Raw genomic sequence first — 18,101 nt, 5'->3', positions numbered from 1 at the left:
ATAATAATAGTAAAAATTGCTTTTATTTGTGTTGTGTAAGTGTTATAGTCGGTGCAAACAAATTAATTACCTGTAATCTATTTTACCCCGACAGGCTGTGTGTCAGACATCAATTGCTTAGGTTACACACATTAATTGTTATCGATGTATTTTTAGAAGTTATTGTTATATCGAAAATAAATAAACTTTTACAAAATAAAAGAAGAAATGAGGTTTATAGAATATATGTTTGTTTATTTAAATTATTGTATTTTATATTTTGATGTTACATTTGATTTTGAGAACACTTAATATTGCTAAAACAATGAATTCAGAAATTATTCTTTTCGACATATAAAATGAGCATTTGTACGTTAAAGACAAAATCGTTTGTAGATTTTTTGTAATTGTACTTTTTAGTATCAAACATCTGCATTTCCAGGCTTAAGTCAGCAAAAAACTCGTCATGTAATTCATCCGGGATCTTGAAAGGTACCACAGACATTAGTGCACCTGAAAAAAATGGTATTTTAGACGGACACAAAACTACTCAACTTTAATAGAGTCTGCCTACCATACTATGTCGTCCCATAACTGTGGAGGAGTACAAAATTATACTAGACCGTTCCATCATATTTGATAGGAAATTTTCTGCAAAATATCCACTAAAATAAAAATAAAAAAGAATATTTTTCGTTTATTTTGGAACATAAAATGATACATGGTATCACTTATTCCACGTCATTAAATTCGAACCTGTAGGCATCCATACTCATAGGCGTAAAAAACTCTCGGTACCTACAATATTTAAAACAAATAGCAAAGCCAGGCCCTTTTATCAACTAGATAATCACCAACTTTATATTAAGCCTTTTTACGCAGCTTTTCTTGAATACATTTCTTAAATTTAAATTTAAGAAAACTCACTCAGAATAATATCTGCACAGAGATACTACCAAATGCGCTGTCAGAGTTGTGCTCGTTTCTGTACCTGACACATTCATAGTAGTTCTCACGCGAGACGGTGTAGTGAGACTTATAACATCGTCAAGTATTTTGTGATTTTTGGTGTGACTGTACATACATGAGTACATGCATGGCTTATGTTTGTCTTTATCGTGGTAATACTTGCTTAAGTCTAAAGTTAATAAAAATGTTCTCGAATTTGTTACCGTGTGTTCTGTATTCTCATTCGACAAAACCTACCTTTTAAGTTCTCTAGATTTTCGTACTCGTGAAATATTTTCTTGTGTTCTAATTTTGTTATAGTAAATCGAATTTTGCCTAATAATTGTTCCATTTCTTTACGGGAATCCTAAAAACAATATTTTTGTTAAATTTAACTTAACAGTAATTTCAAGTCTGTAGATAGGTAGCACATAAAGATGAATAGTGCTTCTTGTGGGAAAAAAATATTCCAATCAACCACAGTGACTTCAACATGGCGGGCCTTTTTTATATTTTTATGATACAAGAGGCAGACGGGCAGGAAGCTCATCTGATGTTAGGTGACATCGCCGCTCACGGGCACGCTCTGCCAGAAGGCTCACAAGCGCGTTGCTGGCCTTTTAAGAATTGGTACGCGCTTTTCTTCAAGGATCCTAAGTCGAATTGGTTTGGAAATACTTCAGTGGGCATCTAGTACCTCTTCCGGGCGCCCAGCAAGAAATAACAATAGAAAAGAATCTGACTTCATTAAAGTTTGTTCGTTATAATTTTTACTAATTATTTTAATAAAAAATAGAGTGCCTTTGCTAGAGTCGATTAAATTATTTTATATATACCTGACTGTCATGGTATGGAGATATATATCGTTCAACGTCAGTAACCCATGACTTCCATTTTTCTGTTTTAGCAAGGGTCCTGTATGCGTCGAATAAAGATACTTTTGTTGCGAGAATTGCGAAACAACTTCCTTGGTCCCTAAGGATATTGTGTATGTTCTGCAACGCAGTTCTGTCAAAGCAACAACAATAAATGTAGATTATTAGATATATTCTACCGATTTTTAATAAATATACTTTTAGATAGCCTGGAGTCACTGTCGTAATGTTCATGAGGTGTGCGATCCTAAAATATAGATGCAAAACATTCAATGACAAGTCAATCACACACAGCACAATTGGTTTTATCTATTTTTTTATATTTTTTTTTATTTTAGCTGTTCCATTACGTAATTAGCTGTATATTTTTGCATAGCCAACATTTTTTGGTAGCTACTTACCAACATATTAAACATTTTGCTGTGTCATTTGCTGTAAAAATATTAAATACCACAAAATTTTTAGTTTGTTTTTTTTTGGATTTATTAATCCAATTTTCCTCTTGATAAAACCTTTTCACTGAATCCAAGGAAAAAAATACTTGAATTCGACAAGCCATCTTCGAGTTATGCGATTAACATCAACATACAGAAATACATGTGATAATGCTTTCTAATATGCAGCCATAGAACAAGTGCAAGTGCAGATAGCACTATACGTCATGAAGTGCGAAGTAGCTTATTTGGAACTTTTATCTTTCGAATAATTTATGTGTTGCATAGCTATTTGGCACTTTATCCATACATTGTGAAACAGGCGCTTAATGTAGTATCTATATTGCAATTATTTGTCATTGGTTTTTGCGAATTGGAGGCAAATGAAAAACTAAGACTAGTGAAAATGAGTCTAACGCGAATAAATTTTCGGGCAATGATTTATTATGACTTTCGTTGTTCGTTGTTTGTTGGAGCATTGTGGTGGTGGAAAAGGATCCTGCTTCGACGGTGCTTCTGTCGAATTTTTTCCAAGAAACTTCAATTTAAAAACATTTTATATAATACTGTAACATACGCACGCATATTTTGTATAATAATTGAAATAACATGCCACTAAATGCACAACTTGCAAATTGAATTAATAATTCCTATAGGAATAAAGCCTTGACGACAATATTTTTTTGTTAATAAAAGCGAAAGTAATAGTGAATTTATAATTTATTGACTGATGTGTGTGTCTAGCAAACAAGATAAAGTTATCATTTATAAACACTTATTAAATACATTACAAACCTATCAATATTTCTTAATATTCTCAAAGTGATAAAAGTTTAAGTGCAATGTAAATATGTCAAGGTGTTGATGACCCTTAAAATCATTTATGAAAATCTAAAATCTAGTTTATGTGATTTTTTTAAAATATTAAGGGTTTGAGTACTTTGGGAGGACAAAAGGTTTCTTAGGTATAAAATTCAAAGGATACCGTGAAGCACGTACCATATATTGAACATTTAAATTGCGATAAAACTTACTCTTGACGACGACACCAGTTTAAAGCAAAAACGGAAATAGCATGGTGGAAACGTTCCCTTAGCTGATCGGGCAGTTTGCCCTCTATGTTAAGGGTAGTGAAATTAACACGTTCCGAAGCATAGTGTTCATTTGCGAATCGTATCATATCTTCGCTTATGTCACAGCCTGTCATGGTCTTGCAAGCAGGAATAATTTCTTTGAATATTTTTGATGTCAAACTTCCATCGCCGCAACCAATGTCTATGATCATTGAGTCCTTTTTCCAATTAATTATATTCTTATATTTTTCAAGATACTTCATTGCAATGGTCTTCGGTAGAACATTCGATTTATTGTACAATTTCACGTTAAACATTGTTCGTGCGTGTTTTTCGGCTAATTTCTGATGGCGTCTGTGCAGCAGTGTTATAGTAGGGTTAGATTAAATTCAAAGAAATGGAATGATCTATGCACAATACGAATTTACTTTGCATGCGAATTAATAAACTTGTTGCGTCTTGTTGAGCTGATAGGAAACTAAATAAAAATTCACCTTGAATTACCTATTACAGTTGTTAGTAAATGATTAATATAGACCGGCATTTTGTTTGCAAGGCTTCCGTAAATGCCAGCTAGCTAATAATAATAGTAAAAATAGCTGGCATCGGTCGTCATTACGCATAGTCATCGACTAACAACTAACTTCGACTTAAAAAGGCCCTATTATTATATATATAATTGGAATTCAGCTATCTATAGTGAAATACTATAGATAGGTTAATTCATAGCGCAAGCTTCTTTAGCAATTTTTATGGTATAATAAATGATACTTTTTGGATACATAAACTGGTGTCAAGTGTCGAGTAGAACCCAAAAAGAGATCGGCTTGTCCTTTGAGGTGTGAGCCATCAAGTCATCCGTCCCGAGAAATGGTGGACCGTGGAAGCGAAGACTTGCAGAAAGCTTGCTTTAGCAATATTCTGGAACGATCTCTTAGCAAGGCTGTTTTAAGGGACCTAGATGCCAAGATGTAGGATTTTTAACTCACTTTTTAATTCACTGCTTAGATTACATTTTTTCTATTGGATCGAAAATACTCCTGTTTTCGGCGTGCTGCCGTTTTGTTTGCTATGTAGGTAAGTCAGGAAAGTCAGTAAGTAACTATATAAATAGCTTCATGCCCTGCACATCTACATTGAATAATTTTCAAACGTATGTTTTAAATAATTATATATTGAATTTTTCCTTCAGCAAGCCTAGCCTAGAAACTTTTATTATATGGCGCACGGCTCACGCACACTAGTGCGTATAGTTGATGACCCCGATGTGTGTGATTTGATATTTTAGGTATAAAAGATGACTATGGCAGGTAAAGACAAAGTTTGCCGCTTTCGTATAAAACTTCCGCCATTTTGGCTTCTTTTAACTTCTAAGCCTTCTAAGGTAAATTTGTGTTGCAAGAACCAAAGTGCACAATGTAAAAGCAAAAATTACCAAAACAGGTCGTAGGCTATGTCTATTTCGTGTTACGCATGTAATTCGCCATGGTGCCAATCTAGTTTTTGTCAGCAAAGACTTACTCCCGGCTTTACAAATTTTTCTTTGCTCTATGAAAACCACTGACCACCAACCAAGCACCGTATGTGGGCTCTAGCAGAGTGAAAAAGCGGGGAAATAAATATATAAATTTTTATTTAATGGTGAAATTTGAATTATTTCGATGAACGAAATCAAGCCCGCCTTCAAACTTGGCTTGGGCCGTCGCGGGGGGGTCAATCGCCTGAAGGGCAGGACGGAAGCTCACTGGAGTGAGCGAAGTACGAAGTAAAGGTCCTCGCCTTCCCCGGTGAAGGCGGTTTTTAACCCTAGTCTGTTTATTGCTACTTTAATTATTATTGGCCGCGCGGGCGGCTTTTAATTTATCGTTTGCTACTGTGATTGGATCATCCGGATCCGTTAATATGTGTCGGGCCCTCCTGCGAGCCTTTTTAGTCGGGAAGGGGTAGTAATTGATGATTTTACGCACCAATGGGTTGGTGTTTAGCGTTGTCGAAGTGGCGTTTGGACGCCAACTTCATCCATTGGGCTATGGTAGGGAGATCCAGGTCATAGTGGAGATCGACGTTTCTCACGTAGAAGGGTGTGCCGGTCGCGATTCTCATGAAACGCGACTATAGCACCTGTAACCGGTGGATATACGAGGGGGCACAGTGCGCGAAGACTACGCTAGCGTAAGTCATGCACGGTCGGACAGCGTCATCTAGTGGTGTATTATTTGAACTGATTTAAGTCCGTCTCTTGGCTTGACTGTATTTAGGATAGCATTCACTCGTTTTATTCAATACTGATTCTTATAATTATGTTAATATTAGTATATTTCTAGTTAAAATGAAAATCAATACTGGTAACATGTGGACAAATTAAAATTCCACTAGGAAAGGTTCCCATCCTAGCTTGCTTTTCTTTTGTTATACATACGGCCAGTTTTTCGCTTAATTTCGTATTTTACCTTTTTAGAAGAAGAAAATTAATACCAAATTAATTATCTTAAAAATCTGTACTTTTTTTATATAAAAATAACAAAATTGTATAACAGAATACCTAGTAAAGTGATTAAAAAGAAATTCAACCATTTAAAAAAAAATATTTTAGATTGCTACGTTTTTTGAAAATCTCTGAATGTATTTATTGATTTATGTTTTTTAAATTAATAATAAATTTTCTAACGATTGCGACATTCTATAATGTTCAATAACATGTGCTGATCAACCTTCGTATTTGAATAATCTTTGTAAAGTACATGAATAAAAAATTCTAATTAAATTATAATGTGATATTTATTATATTAGTTAATATTTAATTATTTAATTATATGCCGTCAACGCCAAAGAAGTTTTACTTCAATCGCGCGTAAAGGTTACACGCACACACTTTTTTCTTGGGTTCGATATTTCTACGGGAATCGAACCCACAGGTTCCATTGCTACTTCACCGATTGGTTGACTTAGACATATAAGTCACCTGTGTCTTTTTTGAAGTTATTGTAATATCGAACATAAATAAAATTTTACAAATAAAAAAAAAGAAAACAACAATATTTTTCAACATATAAAACGAGTATTTGTAGTCAAGGACAGAAACATTAGTAGATTTTAAATATCTGCATTTCCAAGCTTAAGCCTGCAAAAAACTCGTCATGTAACTAATCTGGGATCTTAAACGGCAGCACAGACAAGTATAATTAGTATTATTATTATTACATTATGCTTCCATAAATGTCATTGCTTCTGGCGTCTTCCATTAATTCTTATAATTATTATTCTTAACTTGGCCATGCGTCATACTCGTCAACGGGTGCTTACTGGTCGTACTTGAATTCGTGTATACGGTGATGTTAGTTATTTCGACTGTGTATTTGCTTGTTGTTCCCACGAGTATGCTAGTGCTTGCCCTTATTTCACCATGCCTCCTTCTGATAGAAGACAAATCTTTGTTTCTAATTAATTTTAATGATTACTTAAGATGTCATGTGAAATATGATGTAATGGTTTGTTTTTTGTGTAACGAAAAAAAAACTGACTATATTGCAATCATGTAAACAATATTTTATTTAAATAACAAGTGAACGAAAGTTTTCCCAAAAATCAATTCAAAATAATTTCGCCAAATTTTGATAGGCAACTAGGTAGATTTACATTCTCTTACTTATATACATAAAAAAATGGGTTTTTAGCAAATAACCAACGAGCGAAGTCATCTCGTACTACGTAAATGAAAAAGAATATTAATGTATATTTTTGTCTATTAGTTATCTGATTAACCTATTGCCTATATGATACATTTTTGCTTATAATCGTTATTTCCATTGCTACTTAACAAATTGATTAAGCTAGACACATTTGTCATCTATGTCTTTTTGGAATTTATTGTAATAACAAACACAAATAAAGTTATACAAAACAAGAGAAGAGGGAGATAAAATATATGTTTGTCTATTTCAATAAATATAAAATACATATCAATTGCTAAAGAAAGGAATCCAGTCATTTTTACTTCTTTTCAACATATAATACAAGTATTTGTAAGTTATAGACAAAATCTTTAGTGGAGTTTTTATATTTGTACTTTTCAGCGTCAATCAAATGCATTTCTTGGCTTAAATCTATAAAAAATTCGTCATTTAACTCATCCGGGATCTTGAAAGGCACCAGAGACATTAATGCATCTGAAAATAATGGCACATTAGATGGCAATAGCTTTGAATGAGTGTTACTATAACTGTGCGTGGAAATGTACGAAATGAATCGTCTATATGTTGCAGCCAACTAGCTAAGTTAGTTATTCAATTAACTGCCTAGCCGTTTAACTAAACGCCACCGTTTAACTAACTGCCTGAGAGATATTCAGCCATAGCCTTTGTTATAACTAAGGGCATTCGTACGATAGTGCCATTATTTGGTAGAAATAAAAAAGTATATATTTTGACAATAAATATTTCTTTTAAAATTAAATTGCTTGAGTCAAATTCACATTATTATTGCCTCTACACTCTTCCATTGTACTTGTTGTTTTTCATGAAACTTTGGAAAACACCATCAAAGTTATTGTTTGCCGACGCAATATTGACAGTTTGAAGAGTTTAGTTTCGAGTTTGCGAGTGGCAGAATGTGGAAGTAAATTTAAATGAAAAATAAAAGTAATGAAACGCCATCGATCCAAGTCATATGCCTAACTGTTTAATCAACTAGCTGAAAATCTTTCATGCCATTAGTTAAACGGCGCGGTTTAGTTCAACGGCTAGGCTATTAATTGAACAGTTTATTAAGCTAGTTGGCTCCGACATAATTATATACCCAGATACTACGGTAACTAAATGCGTTGTCAGAGTTCTGTTTCTGAAACTGACACGTTCAAAGTACGCTCATGTTATTAAACTGTGTAGTGAGACTTATAACATGCTTTTTTAAAGAATTTATTGCTTATATTTGTTTTTTTGCTATAACTTGCTTAAGTCTAAACTTGAAAAATGTTCGCGTATTTGTTACCGTCTCTTTTCCCATTCCACGACATAACCTACCTTTTATATTCTCTTGGTTTTTGTAGTCATAAAATATTGTCTTGTGTTCTAATTTTGTTATAGTAAATCCAATTTTTCCTAACAATTGTTGAATTTCATTAAGGGAATCCTGAGAAGAAAATATTTTTAATTAAACACGGTACATAATTAAACTGACGATTCTTACTTTAGTTCATACACAGTAGTTTTGAGAAACCGCAGTAAAGATTACGCTAAATCTCCGAATTTGTTACCTTTACATCTAAATAGAGATAAAGGTTTCATTATGTTTATGTTATATGCGTGCAACTCTCATCACTGAGCATCCCCGTCTATGGCAAGCAAAGAAAACCTTCTTGCCCATTAGAAAAAAACAATTGATCACGAAACATAAAAATAATAATATAAATGTAAACTACGAGCATTTTTGTTTATTAAATTTTTTTATTACCTGACTGTCATGGTATGGAGATATATATCTGTCTACGTCAGTTACCCACGTCTTCCATTTTTCGGCTTTAGCAAGGTTCCTGTATGCATCGTATAATGATATTTTTTCTGCGATAATCGCGAAACAAGTTCCTTGTTTCCTAAGGATATCGTATATATTCTGGAACGCATTTCTGTAAATAATATAAAAAATAAATGTAGCGAAATTGATGTATCCGCCGAAAATTTTGAGAAATATAATTTTAAAAGGCTTAGAGTAGACTCCTAAAATAAAAGTATTATGCAGGTCAATTATATTATTATTATTTAGTATACACGTTCCTTACATATTTACAAGTATCGAAATCGTAGAATATTTTTAATTAAAGAGTAATAAAATACAGTTGTTACAAAAGTTGATTTTGTTAACTTTCTATGATTGTCCTATGGAGCACGACCAGCATGTTTTCACGCATTCTTATCTTGAATATAATCCTGTAATTTGTAATATGCTTGTTTACAAAGTGTACTTTTAATAAAAAAAAAATGTTTCGTTTTTTAGTTTAAATTAATTGGGGCTAGAAATGGGGCTAAAAATAGACGCCTATTGTCATTTCTGACCCCGGCCCCGATGAGTTTATGCCACTAACTTGAACTTTAACCTGTCTGCCTTTTTAGTAAGATCTAAGTTTATTAAGAGCTGTCTCATGGTTTACGCAATCGAATGTCTTCGATAAGTGGCAAAAGATTCCAATGGTATCTTTTGCTTCCTCCCAGGTGTTAAAAATGTTCTTGATTAGGTTGACACCGGCGTCAATTGTACAACGCCTTATGTTGAAACCATATTATTGTTTATGAAAGATGGATATTTTATTAGTGACATAACGTTTGTTTAAGCATTACCTTTTCAAAACCTTACTGAGAACAGGCAGAATTATTGACATATAACTATTGGGTTCTTTACTGTCATCGAATTTGAAAAATTGGTCCACTTTAATGTGTTTCACTCATAAAACACATTCTTCCTAAATAACGCCAAAGAAAGTGCGGATGATGAATTTAAAATAAAAAGATATTTCTACATTTGAGTTCATTGGGCCATGTGCAGCTTCTAAATTAAATTCAGTATCACGCTGTTTTTAACCTGTTTCATTATTTTTTTATTTGCTAGGTAGTTTTTATTTATTATCCGCTGATTTTATTTTATTACTAATATAGAGTGCTTAAGCAATTTTGTTCACAATTTTAAATTTTTTTTAATTTCGCAATATGCTGCTGAAAGTTTGTATTATTTACATGTTGCCTTAGGCCTACAGTTCAAAAAGTTTATCCCTGCTCTTATGAATACCTGTAACTAAATAAACACTTGGTGCAAATACTTTTTGTCTTTTCTGGAACAATGTCAATAAATTGTGATTTTAACTAGTAAAAAATTCCGCATGGAACTCATTAGGGTCCCAAATCAAGTAGAAGAAGTTCTAATGAAGGAAGTAAAAGACATTGTTATTAATGAAATTTTTTTCGTTGAACATTTTCAAAGAATAATTTATATTTAAATAAAGAAGAATTGAAGAAATTGAACTATGAGAAAATAGAACTCGACTAAAGGTGGGTAGATATCTTTCGGAATTTAAGAGTAGAAAATATCTCACATGAAAATTTAAAAGTTTCAATAGAAAAATCCTTATGTTTACAGACTATATATAAGTGCTGCTGTTGAAAGGGTATTTTTATTAAATTTACCGAATAAAATACAGATAGTTTCTAAAAACCTGTAGATCTGTAAACACATACTACAACATGCTAATTAAACTCGAGATAAGACAATTCTATGAAATTTTCAACTGACAATCCGATGTCTTTTCTTTCTTTATATTTAACAGATTTTTTTATTCATATTAATTATCCACCGTGTATCATACGCTTCCAGCTGAAATAGCTAACTAACCAATAATTTTTATAATAAATAGACATTATCTGATGATAAACCAATGTTCAGTTAAACAAATTACCCGCTCTACGCCCTTGACTTGCGAACTGGTTGTAAATGTAAATTTACAATTAATTTAATTTGTTTTTTTTGACATTCATAAGTGTACATGTTTACCTATATGAATAAAGATATTTTTGAGTGTGATTTTGAAATAATATCGAACTTGGTTTTTTCTAGAAACAAGTATTCCAGTAATCGAGAACCTACAACCACCAACCTTGAATATTCTTATGCAATAATCATAAAGTATGTTGCTTTCCTTTCGGTTTATGAAAATGTGTTAAATTGTCACAAGATATCTACCTTTTTATGAAACATGTACAAAACAGTTTGCATCATTGCAGTAAAGATTACTGAAGTCGATTAACAGTCAAAGTACATTATTAGATGTTACAAAACGACCATGGTTTATCTTATCGTAAATATTTGGGTTTGTGGATTGATGTTCGCTTACAATATTAAAAAGCTAGATAATTTACGTAGTCATTTGAAATAAGATAAAATGCGTAAAAATAATTTGAAATATGTTCAAATATTGTGGATTTCGCTCATATATTATAATTATGGAATTTTAATTCAAAAACATATGTACACATTAATTATGAACATATGATTATGCTAAGGTTTTAAATAAATTAAATTAATATAATTAAAGGATTTCACCTAATATCTATCAACACGAAATTACGATTTTTTATACTAAAAACAATCGATTAATTAAAAAACCGGATTTAAACGGAGTAAATTTAGACGGAGAATGTCACATCTCTAGTAACAAATAGAAAAGTTTAAAATGGCGTATTGTTTACAAATTTCAATATATTGTACAAAATATAAAAAGAAATACTTAGATGCAACTTCGGCAGCATAAATTACTCCAAATAGCACCGGGGTGTTCCAATCAACGTCCCCCGAGACTCCTACATACTCAGTATCATCAAATTCAAAGAATTGAATTATAGATCCAACCCTTCAAAAGATGCCGTGTAGCCCGTACCATATATTAAAAAAATATAATTGCGATATACTTACTCTTGATGAGGACACCAGTGTAAAGCAAAAGAGGAAATGGCATGGTGGAAACGTTCCCTTAGCTGATCGGGCAGTTTGCCCTCTATGTTGAGGGTAGTGAAATTAAGACGTTCCGAAGCATAGTGTTCATTTGCGAACCGTATCATATCTTCACTTATGTCACAGCCTATCATGGTCTTGCAAGTAGGAAAAATTTCTTTGAATATTTTTGATGTCAAACTTCCATCGCCGCAACCAATGTCTAGGATCATTGAGTCCTTTTTCCAATTAATTATATTCTTATATTTTTCTAGATACAGAACATTTGATTTATTGTACAATTTGACGTTAAACATTGTTCGTGCGTGCTTTTCGGCTAATTTCTGATAGCGTCTGCGCAACGGTCTTGTAGTAAGGTTAGATGTTATCGTCAGAAAGCGGCGAATTCACTATAATCTGAACATAAAACAAAATGGGATGATTTATGTATATTACGAATTAACTTTTACTTTAATCTGTTGTGTCATGTTAAGCTGATAGGAAACTGAATATACATTAACAATTATATCAATAATCTTGAGTTACCAGCTATAGTTGTTATTGTTGTTTATAAATGATTATTATAGACCGGCATTGAATTTGCGAGGCTTATTGGAATGCCAGCTAGCTAATTATAATAGTAGTAGTAAGCAATTGCTATGTTTTTATGGAATAATAAATGATACAAACAATAATGATGAAAAAACGGGAAAATAAATGTATAAGATTTAATTTAATGGTGATATTTGAAATGTTTCAGAATTAAGTTTGCCTTCAAACTTTCATCACCAATTGGTTAAGCTAGACACATCAGTCAACTGTGTCTTTTTAGAACTTATTGTAAAAACGAACAAGAATAATATTAAACAAAATAAAAAATAAAAGAGGTATGTATTTCAATAATTGTATTTTATTTTTCAAAGTTACATTTCAATTAATAAAAACGTATCCCTACATTACTACTTTTTTTCAACATATAAAACGAGTATTTGCACGTTAAAGACAAAATCATTAGTAGATTTTTTGCAACTGTACTTTTTAGTGTCAAACATCTGCATTTCCATGCTTAAGTCTGCAAAAAACTCGTCATGTAACTCATCCGGGATCTTGAAAGGCACCACAGACATTAGTGCACCTGCAAATTATTGTACAATTATTTATTTGAATTTTCCCAAGGACTCAAAGGAGACGAGTAACTTGTATATGTTCACCGTTTTAGGCACATTTATCACGTAATATTAAGGGATGATCTATTCTTATTTGAACTTGGAGAGAAAATTAAGTCAAATACGAAGGAAACGCAAGTGAATCGTGTATAATCGTAAACCCAGATACTACATTTACCAAATACGCTGTCAGAGTTGTGCTCGTTTCTGTACCTGACACATTCATAGTACCCTCACGCGAGACGTTGTAGAGAGACTTAAAACATCTTCAATAATAAGTTGGATTGTACATACACTATGTACATTGGTGGCTTATGTTTCTTTTTTATTTGCTACTACGTGGGTGATACTGAAAATGTTTAAACTGGCCAGTAAGGGACATTGCTAATGAAAACTTTTTTGAATTACAATTTTAGAAATCTTTGGTAACCTAATGGAGTACATACATATATTGCAATTATTTGTCATTTGTTTTTGTGTATTGGCGGCAAATCTTAAACTCTTGATACACTTGAAAATGAACCTAACGCAAGAAAATTTTCGGTCAATTCATTGTGGGCCTACTCAACAAAAAAGCTATGATAGGGTGCATCATCAATCAGATCATTTCATCATGAAGCCCCATCTCGTGCCCACTATTTACAAATGGTTTAACGAGTTTAAGCGTGGACGTAACCATCTCAATGTTAATCCGCGTGAGAGACGTCCTTTAACAGCGACTACTGGAAAAGACATCAGTGCTATGCAACGCAATATAGAGGAAGATAAGAGAGTGATCTATCAGCAGATACGGGCAAGCCTAGGCATTGGTATGAGTCAAGTTCAAAAAATATTACACGAAGATTTCAACGTCAGGAAGCTTGTACCAGATGGATTCGCCATACTTTAACCGACGACCAGAAACACCTTCGAATGGACTGATGTCGCCAAATGATAAGTTTAACGGTGGCGGTTCAAATGCTGTATTTGACATCGTCACAGGTGATGGAAGCTGGATATGTTGCTACGAACCTGAAAACCTAAAAGACAATCAGCTTCGTAGGTGTTTCCTTTCGAGGATCGGTCAACTATGATAAATAAAGGAAGAAAATGATTGCCACATTCTTTGGTCAGAATGATCATTTCGCGACGGTTGTGCTGCAAGATGGAAGGACAGTTACTGCAGACAGGTATGTAAATCGCTGCTTGCCTGTTGTTTTGGAAAAAATCGACAGCAGTGCCCTCGAAGCAGGACCATCCTCCGCCATTTTTCATTTTCTAAACATTTTTAGTGTTACCTAGCTTAAGTCTAAAGTTGATAAAACCGCTCTCGACAACAAAACCTACCTTTTAAATTCTCTTGATTTTCGTAGTCGTGAGATATTATCTTGTGTTCTAATTTTGTAATAGTAAATCCAATTTTGCATAATAATTGTTCCATTTCTTTAAGGGAATCCTAAAAACAAATTTTTGTTTAATTAAACAGAGTAATTTCAAGTTTGTAGATTGCGTTCGCGTTTAAATACCATTTAATCGGTAGACAATTAAAATGGCGATTCATACTTTAAAACCTCCTTAGTACCCAAGTGCATTTTTGACATACGGGCGTATAGACCACGGTTATTAATTACTTAAGAGCGTACTAATTCTTAAAAGGCCGGCAACGCACTCGCGAGCCCTCTGGCATTGAGAGTGTCCATGGGCGGCGGTATCACTTAACATCAGATGAGCCTCCTGCCCGTTTGCCCCCTGTTCTATAAAAAAAAAGCTTCGAATCCTATTTTTTTCTGCGGGCATCTCTCTCATCACTGAGGGTATAGTTCCCCGGTTATGTGAAACAGAGAAGAGATCTACTCGCATATTAGAAAAAAACAAATGATCACTAAACATTTGATCATTAAGATTTTTTTTAGAATTCTTAGTGAATCACATTATTTTATGCATACCTGACTGTCATGGTATGGAGATATATATCTTTCAACGTCAATAACCCATGGCTTCCATTTTTCGGTTTTAGCAAGGTTCCTGTATGCATCGAATAATGATACTTTTGTTGCGACAGTGGCGAAACAACTTCCTTGGTCTCTAAGGATATCGTATATGTTCTGGAAAGCAGTTCTGTAAAATCAACATAAAAAATATATATATCTAAATGATGTTTCCGCCGAAAATAAATATAACTTTGCTGTGCGAACATAAAATAACGATACAAAAATACAATGATAAGATTCAAGCACAATGTGCTTTCATTTCACTTTAAATCCATTAAAAAAATATATAACCTCCAGAATGTACTGAATATACAGGAAAATGCACTTTTATCTTGCTTATTAAATTAAGGTACTTCATAGTTGATCAGTTATAGGTATACAATTAAAAAGATATATAGATGACATGTTGCAACTGCCAAATATTAAAAATTATAATTGCCATGAAACTTACTTTTGACGAAGACACCAGTTTAAAGTATAAAAGGAAATGACGTGGTGGAAACGTTCCCTTAGCTGATCGGGCAGCACGCCCTCTATGTCAAGAGTAGTGAAATTAAGACGTTCCGAAGCGTAATGTTTATTTGCGAACCGTATCATATCTTCATTTATGTCACAGCCTGTCATGTTCTTGCAAGTAGGAATTAATTCTTTGAATATTTTTGATGTCAAACTTCCATCGCCACAACCAATGTCTAGTATCGTTGTGTCCATTTTCCAATTGATTATATTCTTATATTCTTTTAGATACTTCATTGCATTAGTCTTCTGTAGAGCATTCGATTTATTGTACAATTTGACGTTAAGCATTGTTCGTGCGTGCTACGGCGTTTACGGCTAATTTCTGATAGCGTTTGCGCAGTGTTCAGGTCTACCTGACCGCTGAGTAAAGGTTAGATGTTATCGTCAGAATAAAGGCGAATTCACATTAACCTGAACATTTAAACAAAATGGGATTATTTATGCATATTGTTCTTCCGAGCCTTCTGGCAATGTCAGTGTCCATGGGCGGCGGACACTATCATTCATCATCAGGTTAGCCTCTCTCCCCGGCTATTTGGCTAAGCAGATGTGTCAAGCATTATTTTACTCAATATTGTAAGTAATAGGTTGATAAAAAAGTTTCTTTGCATTTTTTAAGTAAATTAACTATATGTTTTATTATTATTTACATTTAACTAAATACGTAGGTACCATTTTGTACCATTTTGGTACCATGAAAAACCACACTCCTGTTGATAAATTCCAGCAGCTTACCCTCAACTTCTTTCTTTAATCTCATCAGTTGTTCGCAGAAGAGTTCAAGTTCGATGGTCCTGCTCTGTGGTAAAAGCTCATAATGAATAATGCTCTTCCGATCCCACCACACACACAGCATCACCTTCCACCACAGTCTGTGAAGTTGAACGGCCTTTGACCAAGACCTTCCCAGTTCTTTAACTACGTCGTAACTACTGATATGCTGATCTTGCTCCACTATTTCAAAAATGGCATCCATTTTATCCGGAATAGGACGACCAGAGCGACGTGCATTTTTGGTAAAATTTCCGGATTGATTGCTTAAACCAAATTTGTGCTATTCTCACAGACATTGTACTAGGTCATTAAATATCGCAAATGTTTTTCCGCGGCATGCATTGCATTTTTACCTTTTTTGTAAATCTATCGAATATCTTCATTAAGATTCAATATCTTGGCAGTACGAAAAATTAATTTAACTCACAAATGTTCGAATTTAGAATTATCTTCTATAAAATTTAAACTTTCTAGGATACCGAAGAGTATATAGTATAATCAAAGAGAATGACATTGCGAAAAGACTCTCACGAACCTATTATATGTGACGAGAAAATTTCCGTATTTGTATTATTTAAAATAGTTACCATCGCGACCGTCATAAACTATGGCATCTGTTATTTTATTTAGACTTTATGAGCTAATAAGCAAAGGATCCTGCTTGGTTAGATCTTACAATCGAACTGAGGACTATTCTAGAGCAAATCTTATTCGATCACTAGGATCGTTTAAATATTCATTTATATTATAATGGACCTCAGCAAGCAGCTTTACTTTAACGTACTATTTGAATTTATTTATTGACGATATTTGTATCTCACTTTTTGTATAAAAAACGTAAACAATTACGTTGGAAAAAAAAATACTCGTTACTATACTTTTGATTTTATTATGACTACTGTAATTTTAGAAGCTACTATTTTTTATTGATATCAATATATTTCCGCACATACAAAATATTCTCATAAATGTATTGACTTGCCAAAGTCATAACATGAAATTCTTAAAACTTCCTTCCGCCTAAACCCCCATTAATACCCCGATTGCTCTTTATATCCATCGTATTTCACCTATCTAAATAGGTAGAGGCAAAGCTCGTTTATTTTATCAATTTTACAATTTATACATATTGTCTTCTATCCGTTTAGCTTAAGATCGTCTTCTCATGTTTTCATGCTTTTATTATATTATTATTGACGTGGAATAAGTGATACCTATTTTTATTTAAAATTTTGCGTGTGCTCCTTTTGTGCGTTTAATCCCACTTGTGGTCGAGCTTGTGTCTGTGTGTGTGCAGATTTTCATTTATGTTATTTTATTTAATATTTATCTCAATCGCGGTACACATCAATAACCTAACTTGTGACCTAAGATAAAAATGTTTGATGTGTTTCAACTGTCTTTGTGCATTTTAGTTTTTTTTTTATTTAAAAAGCAAAATATTACTAAAACATTTTTAAATTAGGTCACAAGTTCAGTTATTGATGTGTACCGCGATTGAGATAAACGTTATCGATATATATATGCTCTGCGATTGGGATATTTTTTTGTTATAAAGTGGGGGGGGGGGGGGAACGGGCTCCTTCCCGGGTTAAGCTGATTAAGCGATACCACCGTCCAATGACACTCACATTGCCAGAAGGCTCGCTAATACGTTAGCGGCCTTATAAAAATTGCTGAGCCTAGTTCTTAAAAAGTGTAATGGGTTAGGAAATACTTTGGTGGGCACCATTTTCCACATAATGGTGGTGCGCGGCTTGCTTGCCCCTAAAAAAACTGACTTCAATAATGCTTATTTGTGGAACGACGAATGCTGGTATTTTGTATTCTATCTTGACGTCCGATGATGCATCTCAGCTGTAGGTATTCGAATAATACTTCAAAAACCAAATAA

General features: G+C 33.3%; 2 protein-coding genes across 4 annotated transcripts; both read right to left on the bottom strand.

Moving 5' to 3' along the window:
• Positions 1-247: 247 nt before the first annotated feature.
• On the bottom strand, positions 248-15,778 carry LOC110992278 (juvenile hormone acid O-methyltransferase-like). 3 transcript variants are annotated; one of them, XM_045631315.1, is made up of 4 exons: positions 15,366-15,778; positions 1,764-1,935; positions 1,186-1,294; positions 248-492 (listed from the first exon to the last, which is right to left on the bottom strand). In XM_045631315.1, exons 1-4 carry the CDS (start codon positions 15,719-15,721, stop codon positions 311-313), a joined length of 819 nt encoding a protein of 272 aa, XP_045487271.1. In that variant the 5' UTR covers positions 15,722-15,778; the 3' UTR covers positions 248-310. The 3 variants fall into 3 exon arrangements, with proteins under 3 accessions (XP_045487271.1, XP_022113718.2, XP_022113723.2); XM_022258026.2 differs by lacking the exon at positions 15,366-15,778 and adding an exon at positions 3,271-3,761 and having other exon boundaries at positions 296-492; XM_022258031.2 differs by lacking the exons at positions 248-492; positions 1,186-1,294; positions 1,764-1,935 and adding exons at positions 12,704-12,913; positions 14,271-14,379; positions 14,870-15,041 and having other exon boundaries at positions 15,366-15,775.
• Positions 7,110-12,040, bottom strand: LOC110992275 (juvenile hormone acid O-methyltransferase-like). Its single transcript, XM_022258029.2, has 4 exons — positions 11,761-12,040; positions 8,758-8,929; positions 8,328-8,436; positions 7,110-7,475 (listed from the first exon to the last, which is right to left on the bottom strand). Exons 1-4 carry the CDS (start codon positions 12,009-12,011, stop codon positions 7,300-7,302), a joined length of 708 nt encoding a protein of 235 aa, XP_022113721.2. The 5' UTR covers positions 12,012-12,040; the 3' UTR covers positions 7,110-7,299.
• Positions 15,779-18,101: the final 2,323 nt, after the last annotated feature.

Source organism: Pieris rapae, chromosome 15, assembly GCF_905147795.1.
Source record: "Pieris rapae chromosome 15, ilPieRapa1.1, whole genome shotgun sequence".
In the NCBI taxonomy this organism is placed as follows: Eukaryota; Metazoa; Arthropoda; class Insecta; order Lepidoptera; family Pieridae; genus Pieris; species Pieris rapae.
The sequence above is the reverse complement of the archived record's forward strand: the minus strand, read 5'-3'. Positions and strand labels throughout refer to the sequence as shown.

Coding starts and splice junctions, on each gene's coding strand:
- LOC110992275 (XM_022258029.2), bottom strand. CDS start 12,011: ATGATCCTAGACATTGGTTGCGGCGATGGAAGTTTGACATCAAAAATA. Junction 8,930..11,760: donor CACTGGTGTCCTCATCAAGA/GTAAGTATATCG, acceptor TATTATTTACAG/AAATGCGTTCCAGAATATAT. Junction 7,476..8,327: donor AAACCAAGAGAATATAAAAG/GTAGGTTATGTC, acceptor CATTATTTTCAG/ATGCATTAATGTCTCTGGTG.
- LOC110992278 (XM_045631315.1), bottom strand. CDS start 15,721: ATGCTTAACGTCAAATTGTACAATAAATCGAATGCTCTACAGAAGACT. Junction 1,295..1,763: donor CTCCATACCATGACAGTCAG/GTATATATAAAA, acceptor TATTGTTTTTAG/GATTCCCGTAAAGAAATGGA. Junction 493..1,185: donor AAATCTAGAGAACTTAAAAG/GTAGGTTTTGTC, acceptor CATTTTTTTCAG/GTGCACTAATGTCTGTGGTA.